We start from the raw sequence: 16,726 nt of genomic DNA, 5'->3' as shown, positions 1-16,726 counted from the left end.
ATGTCCTCCCGTGTGGAATGGCTAGCAAATTGCTCGAACGCGTAAATGCTGATCCCAGTTTATCAGCCATTATGCAAACGCCCTTCTTTACGGAGTCGATATGCGACGTTTTCCGTACTTGCGGCTCTGTTCCTTCGTCACTGTTCGGCATCTTCACATCTTTGATCCTGAGTATCATTCGACAGAACACTGAGAGTGCGTATCCAGACTGGCCGTCCGTTCCGCGTATCTTGAAGGAGAAGATCCTGGAATTGGGTCATTTTGCGTTTCTGATGCTAGTTGATAAGAAGGTGGTTTTCAGCGACCGTGATCTTGATGAACAGCAGTTGTCGAAGGAAAGTCAGTCGCTTGGTCTTCTTGTGGCGTGCGAGTCACTGTCGTATCCATGCGTTGGTCAATGGCAGTTCAGCCATCTTTCCGTTCAAGAATGCCTTGCTTCCCAATACATTGCAGCCACTGTTCCCGATGCGAGCGACATCAAATTTCTCGTGAGGCAGGTGGGAGCTTTGACTGGTCACTTGAGTACCTTTTGGTGTCTCCTTGCATCACAACTGGTTGCAGACGCGAAGGAAGCTTTAATTGCGGCGATCCTCACTCAGCCTGTTTCGGATGAACAGGATATTCGTAAGCTGAAGGCAAGTGAAAGTGTGACTCATTTTCTCCGCTCATCCGAAGACAACTTATTACTGGTGTCTGAGGTTATATGCGAGCTTCTTAACGATTCAGCCGTTCAGAGCCTGGCTGCTTGCCTTCTTACTGATCTTCTACCGGACGGTGTAAATGTGTCTCAGGCTATTGAAGAAGTTCTTCCTCACTCTTTCACTTCGTCATTGCTCGACTACGTCCGTGCTCTTCTGCGGCTATGGCGTCGCAAAGTACCCCGCGCTAGCATCAGAATGCTATGCACTGCCTTGAAACCCATCAATTCCTATGCATCGACCTGTGTTCTTGAGTTTTTCCATTCCCTGCAAATCACTTCTCGTGGCTCTGCCTCTTCTCCCGTTCCCTTCCGCTCACAAGAGGAACAATCGGTTATGACTGCTACATGTTTAAATCTTCACGAAATGCTCACACCTGTTCGCCGTCAACTACTGTCACTCGCTTGCCGTGTGTATGCGCAGCCTGGAACGGATGGAGGTGACGTGGCCAATGTTACACATTCACCTTCGCCTGCTCTAGAGGCCGCCTTCTCACACTATGGCTGCAACTTTAGCTATGTTCGCCTTTCTTCAGCGGATTGCTACCATCTATCATCAGTGATTCTAGACCATCAGAAGTCTATTGGCACTGTCTCCCTTGACAACTGCCAGCTTGATGATCGTGCGTTTCAGCTACTGGCACCGGGGCTTGTTCAGTGCAATAGATTATCAAAATTGAACCTTTCAAACAATACTTTAACAGACAATCTTGTACCACTCATCTGTGTCGTGATCCGCGCAAACCATTCAACTTTGGGCACACTTTACGTACAGGATCTACAGATGTCCTCATCTGGATACGCACAGTTGGTACCGGCAATAGTTAATTGTCACCGTGTTTCAAGTCTGTGCATTGGTCACGTTCAGTGCCAGGATATCACCACCAATATTCTCATATGCCTGGTCATCCTGGCGTACTGCAAGCTACTTGATCGACCCTACCTGACCGTTGGGATGGGCGATGAAGGTCTGGCTATGCTGTACCCCATCTTGGCGTCACGGCCACGGCTCGGACTTCACATTCTGTGTGCAGGGCTATCATCATCGGGTGCGTCCGTGATCCGGCGTGTTCTTGCTGTGAACCATGGACACCTTGACACGTTAATTCTGACTGGCCTGTCCGACACACTCCTATTCACAGTAGCACAGGAAGTAACGACGTGTAAGGTATTAACAGGTTTGTCTGTACGTGCCGGCACTCTCACTCCCAAGTCGCTTCCAGTGCTTGCTGATATCCTGCTGTCATGCCCTCTTCTCCAGGGTTTTAATTTGGGCGAAAATAACGGCTTCCAGCTTGAGAACGAAGAGGGGAGTATGCGGTTTGTCAGAGCTGTGCGCGGCACTGAGAATTTGGGCACCCTTTTAATGCCGCGTCGAGAGTGGGTGGACGAGCGCCTGGCCAGCCTGCTTGATAGTGTGGCTGCAGCAGTTGAGCGTGACCTGCGGATTGTGTACGATTGACCGTGTGCGCGATAGTTGAGACCATGCTAGCCCCACGGTCCGTCGTGGAATGAAGGCTGTTAGACCCACTCAATACATTTACATACTCTATACCGAAAGTACTTCATTATACGATGGAAGCGTATTTCATTGCGAAGAGCTGCGCTTCGGTCCTCTGAGCTGTGCGGAGGAGCTCTAACAGAGCGAAACAGTTGCTGTCCACAGATTTGAGTGGTCATTATACGATCATGTATGTCGAGTTTCAATTGACAACTACTGACCTCTGCGGTAGTGAAAACACGACTTTATTCTACACATACAGTTTCAATTAACCTATAGAGCTCTTGAGTAGTGAAAACATGACTCCTTAGTTGGTCGTCGTAGAAAAAGTACCTGAGACACGTGATGTGAGTTTTCGCCGTCGGAGACCCCATACGTATGCAGAGTTGTGCACGCTTGGGGGATTACGTACTCCTGGCACCAGGACTTTGTTCAGTGCAATAGAATATCAGAATTTTAACCTTTCAAACAACGCTTTTTGAACAGACAATCTTGTGCCACTCATGCATGAGGAGATTGAAATCTACTTACTCCTGCAAGACTCGATGAACAGCATACCTGCTTGAGTTTGCTTTTTTTTGTGTTGCATTTCCTTTAACTGGTAGCCCATGATTGTATACTTTGTTGTATTCAAGTGTATTGAAGGATTGAGATGAGCCAATTTCATTAAAGGGGAACTGTCACCAAAAAATTTCTTTGTCTTATCTTGTAGTTCTTTGGCTCCTGATCACGATGGTGTTATCCGTTTTTCTCTGCGATGGCTGGAAGTGGGTGAAAACTTGAAAAGAAGGTGCCCAAAATTGTCCCGAAGTACCGAGTGACGTCACGCCGGACTTGACCTCCACGCGTACATTCGTCGTCAAAAACGAAATCCAGCCCGTGTGCTCGTCGATCGAGCTAGCTGTTCCAATGTACGGTGCACGTGTGCCTTTTGAACTGTAACACAGATGGGTACGTCGTACCGAAGGAGAATGCCAAAGAGGCAGAGACCCACGTGCAGCTACACAGCCAAATCAAAATAAAAAGCAACTGAGCTTTCACCTTTTTGACTTCTTCCGCGAGGATCTAAGTTTTATTTTGTGAGCACGGAAGTACGTCGTTGTTTTGAACTTTTCGTGTGAGGAACAACACGATGATGAGTGCGTATGCAGAAAACAGTACTCCTCCGGCCGGCGATAACACCACCAACCCGAGCCCCAAAGGAACGCAATGTAGTTACGTGAAGGCGATTCATCTGGCGATGTTGCTCAAGATGCAGATGACGAACTCCGACGTCTTTCATTTCAGAGCCGGGTGGGCAACATCGCCACCTTCGATACAACGACATCATTTTCAAGTACGAGGTATGTGTGTCACACTAACAGCAAACAAACATCCTTCCACTCCTTCGTAATCACAAATAAAACAAAGAGCTGGAGCTTCGTGGAGGAAGTACCAGTGCGACAAACTGCAGTCGACTTTTGTTTATTTTGTCCCTTTTTGGCGTTCTCATTGTGTACAACGTACACATCGAGTGTCCGAGTTCAGAAGGCAAGCGTGCACCGTACATCGAACAGTTGGCTCGATCGACGAGCACACGGGCTGGACTTCGTTTTTGACGATGAAAGTACGCGTGGAGGTCAAGTCCGGCGTGACGTCACTCGGTACTTCGGGACAATTTTGGGCACCTTCTTTTCAAGTTTTCACCCACTTCCAGTCATCGCAGAGAAAAACGAATAACACCATCGTGATCAGGAGCCAAAGAGCTACAAGATAAGACAAAGAAAATTTTTGGTGACAGTTCCCCTTTAAAGCTAATGAGTAGGAAAGCGAGACCGAATAATTGTCCGCTTTCCTCCTGTGCCTATTGGCACACGCATACCGATGGTGATGCGCCATGCCATACGGAACTTGAACACTATTCGACGTACCGGCATGCCTAGTCTGCTATGCTGTCCACTCTCTCTCTCTCTCTCTCTCTCTCTCTCTCTCTCTCTCTCTCTCTCTCTCTCTTTCTCTCTCTCTCTCTCTCTCTCTCTCTCTCTCTCTCTCTCTCTCTCTCTCTCTCTCTCTCTCTCTCTCTCTCTCTCTCTCTCTCTCTCTCTCTCTCTCTCTCTCTCTCTCTCTCTCTCTCTCTCTCTCTATACCTACATGTACATGTATAGCTACATTTCCATGTTTGAACGTATCAAACTCTTCTTTTTTTGTGAGTACGTACTCGCTGCCCATCTTCCATGTTTGAACAGCGACCGCAGTACAATACAATGCACATGATTGTACTTGTTTGAAGCTCGATTAAAGTCAATTTCAATTCTAGCCAAAACTTTGCCTACCCTACGTACTGTGAAGTATGAATCTCAGTCATGTTTGTGAATGTTTCTTATCCCATGGTACGGTGCGATGTGGGCGATTTCAGCCAATCAGCGGCCGTGGTATCTAACCATCAGTGTACCTCGCTCAGTTCACGATATACATATATCCGCTCGGTTGGCTTGGGTCACGGCAAGAGTAAAAATAAGGAAACCCTGTAGTTAGGCATGTACCATGAGATAAATCATAAATGGATTACACCATTCGTACTCTGTGTATACCGTATCACTCATAATCTCCCTCGTGCCACGCACTCTTGGAAATATGCGGCGGTATACCCCTCGTACTCATGGTATAATCTGTATTTGCGCTGGGCAACTGTGTTTTTGTGTGTGTGTGTGTGTGTGTGTGGAGGGGGTGTAGTGTGGGCGGCTGTATGTGGGGGGGGGGGGGCGTGGGCGGCTGTGTGTGTCGGGGGGGGGGGGGGCGTGGGCGGCTGTGTGTGTGGGGGGGGGGGGGTAGCTTGAGCGGCTGTGTGTATGGGTGGGGGGGGTAGCGTGGAGGGCGGTGTGTGGGGGGGGGGGGGGCGTAGCGTGAGTGGCTGTGTGTGTGGGACGGGGGGGGGGGGGGGGGGGGGAGAGGTGTGGAGGGTGCATGGAGAGAGAGAGGGGTAGTGTAAGTAAAGCAAACAAGAACGTTAGCTCTCTGGAAATGGCAGGGTGAGGGTGAGGGTGAGGGTGAGACGCCACACGGAGGGGGGGGGGGGGTGTCCTGCTAAGACCAACCATCACCAGTCATGGCCATTCCCAATTGGTTCAAGGTTGACTCCTTTCAATCCCTTGGTGAACTTAACCTAGTTCCATAATAATTACATGTTGGTCCGGAGACGCTCCTATTACAGTGCTGATAAATGGAATCTGATCGAGTTTGTCAGCTTTGCGCCCTGCACCAGTGGACACCACAGTGTTCGCATGGACACGCTTGACCGGATTTCATTCGACGAGTACTGTTGTTAGGGAAGCGTTTGCTCCCCACACTGGAGCTCGCGCTATTCCGCCGACTACGACGAGCACAAGTACTGTTCTTGGGGATAGAATACGGTAATGAGGAGAGGAAAATAATGTCCGACTCGCTACTCAGTACTCACTCTCCACAATCTTCAGGATAATGTTTTACAGAGTGGCTTAATTAAACGGTCTGACGCGAACCCTGAATGTTTTTGAACACATTAATTCTGTCACGTGACTGAATTTGTGAAGAGAAAGTGATCATGTCATGTGGACAGTGAAACCAACATGGCCACCGACGTCATGTGACCGACCTATAGATGCAGGGGTTGAGTGAGAACCAACATGGCCGTCATGAATTCACTTGATCCCAGCACCGATGCATGGGTTCGCTGGAGTTGAACCAACCAGGGCGTCGGACAAACACCGTTGAATGACTAGCCCATGGTGGATAATGCTCGAAAAATTGGCAGATTATACTCGAAGAGCAGTCCCGAAAATGGTCAGAACCACTCAAACCTTGTGGCAGGCACATCCTTGCATTCTGCTCCATTTCTTTATCCACATACCAAACATGCATGAAACACACAACAACAAAAAAGTACCACATAATTTTGCCAATTTTTGCCGGCATTATCTGTGAAGGGCTATGTAGGACAATGCATGTACGACTCGATCCCTTGAACCAACACGGATGGAGGCATGTTCGGGTGCCTCTATCCTGCAAATACTAGTACAACGCGCTTCCATGTACCGTAAATATACAAATTGTCGGCGCTGCAAAATTTCGGCACTTGACGATTTTTGACATTTCGGCGGCGATTTATTTCCCGCGTGGGGTAGAGGGCATGGTATAGTGCGACAGATGCTGTGAAAAATTTCATCGGCGTTTTAATTTAGGCGTTTTGGGTCGGTGCCGAATATAGCCGAAATTAAATAGCTGCCGAAAATTTGTATATTTACAGTATTCGGTGTGCCGAGAGCACTCTGATACTTGCTGTACTGAGTTTATTTACTCTGAATCTTGATACTACTTCTATCGACAAAATAAATGAAGATGACTCTATTGAATCATATTACAGCGTTGAGCTCCGCAGTCGCACATCCCGGACAGCAAACATCCCCACGACGCCGCCCACCGGATCAATGTGCGAGTTCTCTTCACTCAGTAGGGTCCAGGCGAGCGAGCTGCAACTCCCGGTGCCGAAAGGCGGGCTCACACCCCTACTTGGCTACTTCCCCTTTCTCTAACCCCCCCCCCCCCCCCCCCCCCAAAGACATGATGATAGTAGTAACTGGCCGAAATATAAAAAAATTAATCATTACAGCATTGCGTGAGGCTGTGCATGTGGGGTGATAAAGTCGACTCCTGATAACGAACCCCACTGTGCGGTGGGATTAGTTCTTTATAGCCGAAGTTCGTTATAACAGAAATTCACTTACACTATGGGTTCAAACAACCGGGGCATGGACAACAGTTCGCTATAATTATCACGAGATTCGCTATATACGAGTTGGTTATAAGTGCATGGAGTCGACTGTACATGTACATTATGTTTCACTTAGTAGTTTTGGTTCTACGGACGTGCATTCACCCAAAACTGGCCCTCTAACGACTACGTATAGGGCTTGAAAGTGCTACGTCACAGCATAGCAACAATTTCAAAAATTCAAAAATTGGATCCACTTGGATCCAGTTTTTGTATGGATCCAAGCACATTTCAAGCCGTCTTACTCACACTCACAGCAAGGTGATGTAGCCAGTGAAACTGACTGATTTGGCTACTGGGGGCGGGGTTACAACTGGGGCGAAGTAAAAGTCACCCCTGCATACGACATGAGTGGGTTGCTATGCACCCACATACTGAGGCAATAGCAAAGTCACACCTTAGTGGATCCAAAATAGAAATCTGATGTCAACTTAGTACTCCCTGGCCGTTTTTGACGTCATCACTTTCAAGCCCTATTGGTGACCCACACGCACATACAGTGTTGTCAACTGAAATCCGACCCCTGAGCGAGAGAGGTGCGCTCACATCGCAAAGACCCAACACGCGATAGTAAAACTACGAAAGAGAGACCGCTAGAATGTGAACGCATCGCTAGGGGGTCGGATTTCAGTTGCCAGCATTGTACATCAACGTACTTAGTGACAAAGTAAACTATCGTGTCAGTTCCTAAAGGGAATTCACGACGGCCGCTAACACCCAGTGAACCCAGCGGCAGATGCAGCGCCTAACGGTGGCGAAGCGGGTATACAGTAAGGCTCACAACCACTGGCACAAGTGCCGAAAGGTTAGTGATAGATAGGGTGAAATTATGATCAGTTCTTTTCTTTGCGCTGACATCACCAAGCAAGCTTGGCTAGTCTTCGCTCAAGCCAATTGGAATGAAGAACGAGCAGTGCCAATATGCACGCAGATAGGGAGAACACAAAAAGTTAAAATCAAATTCCTTTCATTACGCAATTGCTCAATGTACTTCCTGCATCACTAGGTCACCCGTGCAAATCTCCCTTGCCGCCCGGTTTGAGGTTGTTACGAGGCCCGAATATGTACAGAAAAACCTGTAACTAAAGACCACCGTGACTAGCGACCAGCCTGGTACTACAGACCACTTCACCAGGCACGGACGGTCTCACATTCATGTAATATATGGCTGCACGGTGCAAACCTCTAACTAAGGACCACCTGCCACTAAAGACCGCTTTCTCTGGCCCCACCGGGTGGTCGTTAGTCACAGGTTTCACTGTATTGTCAAAATGTAGGGAGAAGCAGATCCAAAACCAGAATTTCGTTTTTAACGTCATGTGACAGACGTAATAGCTCTATAATACATGTACTGCACTGCGTAATAGCCCTCACAAAGATGGCTCCTGGACATGCGGTGACCCTGAGGAACCGGTCCTGTCAACAGTGAACCAGTGTGGCGCAGCCTGACCAGCAACCAGCCAGGTCACCCCTGACACAGAAATAAAATGGCTTCATATCCTTTCCTATTGTAACTCCCTCCAACTCATGAAATAATTCTCATTATTTCACTGGTGTTTTAAGTTTTATCTGCACCTTGATCCAAGAGGGTGGTGGCGTTCCTGCGGATGCGGAAAACTGGGCCTTTGGCCGAGTCTCACGCAAACCGTGATTTTTTTTATTTATTTATTTTTTTTATAAGTAAACAAATGTTTTTCAACATGGAATTTGAGACCGTACATGAACAAGAGCAGCAAGATATTAACGACAAAAAAATGCATGAAGGGAATGTGTCAAACACCACAGTAATGTGGTAGAAATTATTTGCCTAATAAAAAAAATTGTCCAAAAAAGTGTCCACTTGAATTGCTTATTTCCAAAAAACGAGGTGAAGAAACGCAACTTGCCCAAATAGCTGGGAATTTCCCCCGCCGACCGGTGGAGAGAAGGCACTAAAACGAAACACACCACACGTGCTTGTGAATGAGCGCACGGCGGAAATAGTACATCTTCACTATAATGGGAGGGGAAATTAAAAACAAGTACTCGTACATGTGCGTGGCTGCGTGCGCACACACATGTCTGTAACGGCACCCCCACACACACACCCACACACACACACATGCACACACACCTCAGACACGCACACACACACACATATACACTAATGCACGTGCACTCACACGCGCGCACACACACACACACACAGGGCAGGCCAAGAAAGACAAGACGCACTCACGCTTCAGCCTTCACCTTGCTCGCCGAGATAGACGGATATCGCGACGGCATCTTCGGCTTCGTTACCCATGTACGTTGTCATTTTGCTGACGTGCATTTCCGTCCGGTACTTGGGACTCGTCGTCACGTACTCCTTGTAGTCCGGAACGCCCGGGTACAAGATGTTATCTGCCAGGATCACGGTTCCTGGGTGCATGAGACCGGAGGCTTCCAGCCGCTTCAGGTCTGGCAGGTACAGCGGCTTCCAGTGATCAATGACAACCATGTCGACGGACGAGCGGCCGGTTCGTTCGCGGAACTCCGCTATGCCGTCCTGCGCTGCGCAGTTCAGCACCTCGGCGCGATCGTCCACGCCGCAGAACTTGAGCAGCGTACGGCAGCTCTCCGCGCACTCCTGGTTGATTTCCATCGAGTAGAGTTTGGCGTTGTCGTCGGCACTCAACAGACGAGCTACGCGCAGCGCGGAATACCCAAAGTAACCGCCTAGCTCCAGTACGACAGTCGGGCGGTGCTCCCTAACAGCGCTGTCGAACGTCTTCCCCTTCACATCTCCAATGTGTATCAGGTGGTGCTTCCCGCTGTCGTGCAACTCGTCGGCGCATTTCAACGCCAGGTCAGGGTTGTTGGGCTCGCAGTTCTCCGTGATGTGTTTCACAACAGTCAGCGCCACTTTCCCCACGCCAGAGTTTGAAGTGGACCGCCAGGCGACCCATGCCCTGTGGATTCTCCCCGCCGCCAGCAGACCAATGACTACATGCAGTGCACCCACGATCAGCACTACTGTCCCCAGGTCCAGTTTCACGCCAGTCCAGCGTTCCACGCTGCTCACATAACCGAAGAACGCCTCTAGGATAGCATTGATCGTCATCTCGTCAACCTGTATGAGTCGCTGGCCTCCAGAATCAGAATCGAACGAACTCCCCGGCACGGATTCAATGCCCCTACCAGCAGCTATTCAATGCCCTGAAAGAAAACCCGTACGGCACTACGACCACCACTAATTTTATTTTAGTGCCTAGTACAAATAGGAGTTTTCTGCAGCGCAATACTTTTAGCAAGGGCCAACGAACAAGCTTTCCGCTGCTCTCCACTCCGCACAATATCTCATCTGCTAGTGTGTAGACGAATCTCTCTTCTCCTTGTATTGTGTGATCAGGGAAGACAACTTGCTACACTAACAACTAACTACATCTCATAGAGAATACTTATAGTTATACTGTGCATGCATGCATGATGCAGAACATTATTTAAAATAATTTGTTTTGTTTTGTTGCAGCTGTCGACACAGTACATGTATGTGCACATGGCACAGGTAAAAGCGTACAGTACAGGTCACCCTGGTCACCGCGCTGCGCGGCGCGCGTAGATCTACTGCTATTCTACACTTCGATCATGATCCATGACATGTAATTGTTGCATTGTTGGCATGACATGATGAGCAACGATCGTGATTTGATCGTACTAGAACTACGATCATGACACGTCGTTGCCGTTGGATGTTGCCTTTGACTTGTTGGTATGAGCACCGTCCGTAGAGTCTACGTGTGTTGATCGTAAAACTACGGAGAATCTACGTAACAACGCATGCATGAGTGTCACTCGTTCATGTGTCAAACAGACTCAAGTCAAATAAAGGTCAAACTGTCACTGTGTCGGGCCTATGGCCTAGCCAGGGGAAATCTTGCTCTGACTTCATACTGCGCTGTAGTGATCATCTGTACCATGCAAATCCACGTGGTTGGTGGCTGCAGTATTAGACATAACGATATTTCTACGTTGGGCAGCACCTGTCAACCAGTTAGCTACTGAAGACACTGCGTGTCTGGCCCCGATGCCGACACCTCAGGTCGGCAGAGCCATCAATGCCCCACCATCACTGCTGCGCGTCGGTGCAGCCCTACTCAGTAGTTGTCACGTTTGTCCTTGTCTCAGTAGTACAGTACCATTGTCTTTCAATATTTAAAAAAATTACGAGTTGGGTATGTGAACATAGTAAAAACTAAAACACTACAGTTTGCTTGGAGAGTCATCAGTGCAGTGAGAGCTAGTATAGCCTAGAGAGACTCAGAGTGCAGAGTGCCCAGAGACACATGGGGTGGGGGGGGGGAGGGCCTAGGGACACATGGGGGGGGGGGGGCACAAGGGGGTTGTCAGTGAGTGGTGGCCTAAGAACGGTGCTAAAAGCAAGGCAGGGATACTACACTAGTACTATCACAGTATCCCCTGGCCCTAGCAATATAGCCGAGTCTCTCACTGAACGAAGAGTGCTGAACACGGTGAGGTGGATCTCATACGCAAAGCAAGGCCGTCACGGCCCGGGGCGGCTGAGGCCGCCCCACTTTTTCGGTGGTTTTTTTTTTTTTTTTTTGGAGCACATTACAACAAAGCACAATGCATGATCGCAGCTTAGCGCAAACGTGACAAATCCTTGTCCCCGATCGTGGTTTGTTGCAGAAAAAAGTCTTTCATTGCAGTTGGTAGCCAGTTACACTGAAATGGCACCAAATGCCTGGAAATGCTTGCAATTGGCTTCAATTTTTGAATTTTTTTCCCGGGGAGGGTAATGTTTGTCCCCGATCGTAGCGTCTTCTTCGTTTGTTGCAGAATCAAAAAGACTTTCATTGTAGTTACCGTACACTGAAATGGCACCAAATGCTTGCAATTGACTTCAATTTTTGAAATTTTTCCCGGGGGAGGACCCCGGACCCCCCCCCCCTTCCATGGCCGCCCTGTAGCGTCTCTGACGTTCTCGCATCATGACATCATCATTTGTTTGCATGTACACGTCATATTTTCCTCATCATCACAAACACTGATTCACCATACTCTGGCACACATTGTAATACCTACTACACGTACTTCGCTACCATAATAATTACGTAATGTTTGGCTAGCATAGTTCCAATACACATTACGACATCTTTTGATGTTACGCACTCCTCGCCTACAACGCTATTGTAGAAAAGTAGTCTTTACTCATCTCTTGTAAGTTCTGTTTGCATCCAAACACTTCTTCCAAACAGCACACGTCAGATATCTAACAAAACAACAAACTTCATTGCACAGTCTTCTATCACAATCTCTTTCCTATATAAACCTCCTTTCTCTTCACTTTCTTCATGACATTTAGTGTTCGCCAGTCTTGTAAAGATCTTGGAAACTAACACTCGTTGCACTGTATCTAGACTACTAAATTGGTGACCCCCGACGTGAGTAAAGTGCAATATGTCCAGCGACGATGGTTCTTCCGCTTCCGCTCGCTTTCGGGCAGTAAGTCTCTAGACCCGACTATCCTGCGCGAGCTGTTTGTACAGCGTTTGCCCGTGACTGGTGCCTCAGCCTGGCCGACCTCGCCGCGCTTGCTGACAAGAATAGATGGTTGATAGCACGTGCTCAACCCCACTCACCGGTACAAGTGTTCACGCTCTGAGTGCAGCCCCTGCTCGGTCTAGTACCAGTCCTGGTGATGTCCTAGATAGGACATCACGGAACCCAGCATGCCCCAGCATACATACTATGCTGTTCCCATAGTAATCGTGACACGTGACTCAAAACTTTGTGTCGCGTCCGAGGAAGATGAACATGTCGCACTCAAAACAAACGCAACAAAGGCCTTTCGTCTCAAAAGCAATCATCAGTTGTCGTTCTCCTGGCGGCTTGCCTCAAGCGAGTCGAGATTCGTATCTTGCCTCTTACATTCACGAATTTTATTTTCCTCGTTGTGGAGTACGCCTTGACAAAGGAACTGGCAAGCGAATCGTTTTGGTCACATTGAAAATTGCACGTGCACAAGAGGATTGGCGAAGCAATTTGTGTTCGCACTTTCAGCAGAGCAGTAGCTGCTGCTGCGATAAAGTTTTTACTTTCGCCATTGGCTTCAGGCAGCAGAAGGATCTGGCTGAAAGCGATGGCGATACGTCCATGACCACCACGTCCTGGGTTGATATCCAAGAAAGACCGTCCAAGGTCCAGTTTTAGCCAAGAGCTGTCGTATCCAAGAAATCAAAAACGCCAACAGCAAGCTTTGGCCAAATAATATCCTCCAGGCAGTAATTTACGCGCCTAGCGCCTGCTGGCTCGTCTTCCTCCTCTGCATGACCAGGTTTGGGGCGAAATGAACGCACGGGGCGTGAACATGGTGAAGAAACATTCCAAAGGCAAAATATTCAAAATTAGAACCAATCGTTTCCAAAGAAGCGCCGCGTGGCTACGAGAAACCCCACATGAAATCCCCAAACGAAAACGGCCATTCGGTCGGGTATTCGATGGAGAATCGAATATACACTACCTCAATCCCCGCCGATGTCTGATATTCTCCGCCTATTCCCTCAAACTTGACCAATTCGGAAAGAAATCCATCGCCATTACGATCGTGCATCCTCCACATACATTCAGAAATGCTCACGCAGCACTTCTTTTCATCGCGTGTGCGCGACCGACGCTTCCATGACAACTCTGGGACAGGTAACCAATCAGACTCATTCAGAGTGCGATGTCCTAGATAGGACATCTCCCTGACTGAGTACGGCCTTATCATGTAGATCTACAGCGTCCACAGATGCGGAACAGGCCTGCACCGCTGACAGGGTTGAGATGGCCCAGCTCCGAGCTGAACTCGCCAAGCTGACGTCCGCTGTGAATGTGATGACCCGTGACACCGGTGCCCCTTCCCAGCGTGGCCGCCAACGAGAGCGTAGTCCCGGGCCACCGTCACGCCACCCAAGTGCCTCCAGGTCTCCCGGCCGTGACAATCACGACGACCTTTGCTGGTATCACCGTGCGTTCGGTGCGAAGGCGAACAAATGCCGAGACCCCTGCCGATTCCTGTCGGGAAACGGGAAGGCCAGCCACTAGTCGCGACCGCTAGTGTGGTTGGCCCCTCGAATACCGCTACCGGTCGCCTACTATTCGTCAAGGATCGCTCCCAGTCCGTCGAGTTCCTTGTCGACACCGGCGCCGCCGTCAGTGTTCTTCCTCCGTCATTCGTAACTCTGTCTCGTCGTGTTCATCGCAATAGCCCTCGCCTCCGTGCAGCGAATCAGAGCAGCATCGCCACGTACGGTCAGCAGCTGCTAGATTTAGACTTAGGTCTCCGACGCACTTTCAAATGGGTCTTCGTCGTTGCTGACGTCAGCTATCCGATCCTGGGTGCGGATTTCCTTGGCCACTTCCAACTCACTGTCGACCTGGCCGCCAGATGTCTCCGGGACTCCACTACTCAACTTGCCGTTGTCGGATTCGCCTCGGATGTCAGCACCTCCGCTACCAACCTGCTGGACACTGACAGCCCTAGTGAGTATTCTGCCCTGCTGAGTGAGTTTCCTGACCTTGTCCGACCGACCACTGGTGACTCGCCTGTCAAGCACAATGTGACACACCGCATAGTCACAGATGGCCACCCCGTCCACGCTAAGCCTCGCCGTCTGGCACCCGACCGCCTTGCTGTCGCTAAGTGTGAGTTCCAACACATGTTAGATTTAGGCATTATTCGTCCCTCCTCTAGTGCATGGTCATCCCCTCTGCATATGGTGCCAAAGAAATCCGGTGACTGGCGACCCTGTGGTGATTACCGAGCCTTGAATGACTGCACGATCCCCGACCGCTATCCCATCCCGCATATTCAAGACTTTACGTCCCACCTGCATGACAAGATCATATTCTCTAAGATTGACCTCGTCCGTGCATACCACCACATTCCTGTGCACCCTGACGACATCCCGAAAACTGCCATCACCACCCCCTTTGGACTGTTTGAGTTTGTCCGCATGCCCTTTGGCCTTCGCAACGCAGCCCAGACATTCCAACGCTTCATTGACCAGGTAGTTTCAGACCTTCCCTTCTGCTTTGCATATCTGGATGACTTGCTCATTGCTAGCGCCTCACCCGCTGAACATATGGCCCACCTTCGCTGCATATTCTCCCGCCTTGCTTCACATGGCATCTTGATCAACGTCCGGAAGTCGCAGTTCGGCCAGAATGAGCTTGACTTCCTGGGACATCACGTGACTGCCTCAGGTATCCGACCTCTCGACGCTCGCATGACCGCCATTCGTGAATTCCCACAGCCAGCTAGTGTTCGTAAGCTCCGTGAGTTCATCGGCTTCGTCACGTTCTATCACCGATTTCAGCCACATCTTGCTGCTAAGCTCGCACCTCTGCACGCTATGCTTGAGAAACGCCACCGCACCAAAGGCGCGCTCGTCTGGTCCGACTCGGCCCTCGCTGCTTTCAATGATGTCAAAGCTGCGTTCACTGATGCCATCACACTTCACCATCCTCGCCCGGATGCCGCCTACAGCTTGATGGTCGACGCTTCAGACATTGCTGTTGGTGCCGTCCTCCAACAAGAGCTAGATGGTGAGTGTTATCCTGTTGCCTTCTTTTCACGCAAGTTAAAGCCTGCTGAGACACGCTACAGCACCTTCTGTCGAGAGCTCCTCGCTATTTACCTAGCCATTAAGCATTTCCGACACTTCCTGGAAGGGCGTGTCTTCCATGTGTGCACCGATCACAAGCCTCTGACACATGCCATCCACAGCCGTTCACAGACCCACAGCCCGCGTCAACAGCGCCATTTGTCGTACATTGCTGAGTTCACGACAGATATTCGTCATGTCAAGGGTTCTCAGAATGCTGCCGCTGATGCACTGTCACGATGCCACCTACCCGATGAGCCCGTCTCTGCCATCACTGCCATTGACACAGCTTCCTTTGCCGCCGCTCAACAAGATGATCCAGACTTGCCCAGTCCTGGTAAGGATCCATCCACTTCGCTATGCTGGCAATCTATAGCTCTGCCCATGACTGATCACTCGCTCATCTGTGACACCTCTACTGCGTCTGCCCGCCCGTATGTACCTGCCAAGCTGCGCCGTGCTGTTTTCAATTCGCTTCACGGCCTCTCCCACCCTGGTACCCGCGCTACCAGGCACCTGATTACAGCTCGCTACGTCTGGCCCGCGATGAACAAGGATATTAGTGAGTGGTGTCGTTCCTGCCACGCTTGTCAGCAGTCTAAAGTTCAGCGCCACACCACATCTCCCGTGAGTGCATTCAAGCAACCTGATGCCCGTTTCTCCCATGTCCATGTCGACATCGTAGGCCCGCTTCCATCTTCTAGTGAGTCTCGCTACCTCTTGACGATGGTAGATCGCTTTACTCGCTGGCCCGAAGCAGTACCTATTCCCGACATTACAGCCGAAACCGTCGCTCGCCAGTTTGTTGCCACCTGGGTCGCCCGATTTGGTGTTCCCACTGTGCTCACAACCGACCGAGGTGCCCAATTTGAGTCATCCCTGTGGTCATCGCTCATGTCACTACTTGGCACATCTCGCATTCGCACAACGGCTTACCACCCGGCTGCCAACGGCATGGTAGAGCGCTTTCACAGACAACTGAAAGCTGCACTCCGAGCTTCCGACAATCCACAGCGCTGGACGGAACATCTGCCACTAGTCCTGCTCGGCATTCGCTCCTCCCTGAAGGCTGACCTCAACTGCTCAGTTGCAGAAATGGTCTACGGTTG

The 16,726-nt window shown here is 49.9% G+C and overlaps 1 protein-coding gene across 1 annotated transcript; it reads right to left on the bottom strand.

Moving 5' to 3' along the window:
- Positions 1-8,577: 8,577 nt before the first annotated feature.
- Positions 8,578-10,406, bottom strand: LOC135826983 (catechol O-methyltransferase-like). The gene has a single exon (XM_065339505.1). The coding sequence runs from the start codon at positions 10,067-10,069 to the stop codon at positions 9,206-9,208; it is 864 nt and encodes a 287-aa protein (XP_065195577.1). The 5' UTR covers positions 10,070-10,406; the 3' UTR covers positions 8,578-9,205.
- Between the last annotated feature and the right edge of the window lie 6,320 nt (positions 10,407-16,726).

Source organism: Sycon ciliatum, chromosome 11 (genome assembly GCF_964019385.1).
Source record: "Sycon ciliatum chromosome 11, ocSycCili1.1, whole genome shotgun sequence".
Classification (NCBI taxonomy): domain Eukaryota; kingdom Metazoa; phylum Porifera; class Calcarea; order Leucosolenida; family Sycettidae; genus Sycon; species Sycon ciliatum.
Note: the sequence above shows the minus strand (reverse complement) of the source record. Positions and strands in the feature narration are given on the sequence as shown.

Coding starts and splice junctions, on each gene's coding strand:
- LOC135826983 (XM_065339505.1), bottom strand. CDS start 10,069: ATGACGATCAATGCTATCCTAGAGGCGTTCTTCGGTTATGTGAGCAGC.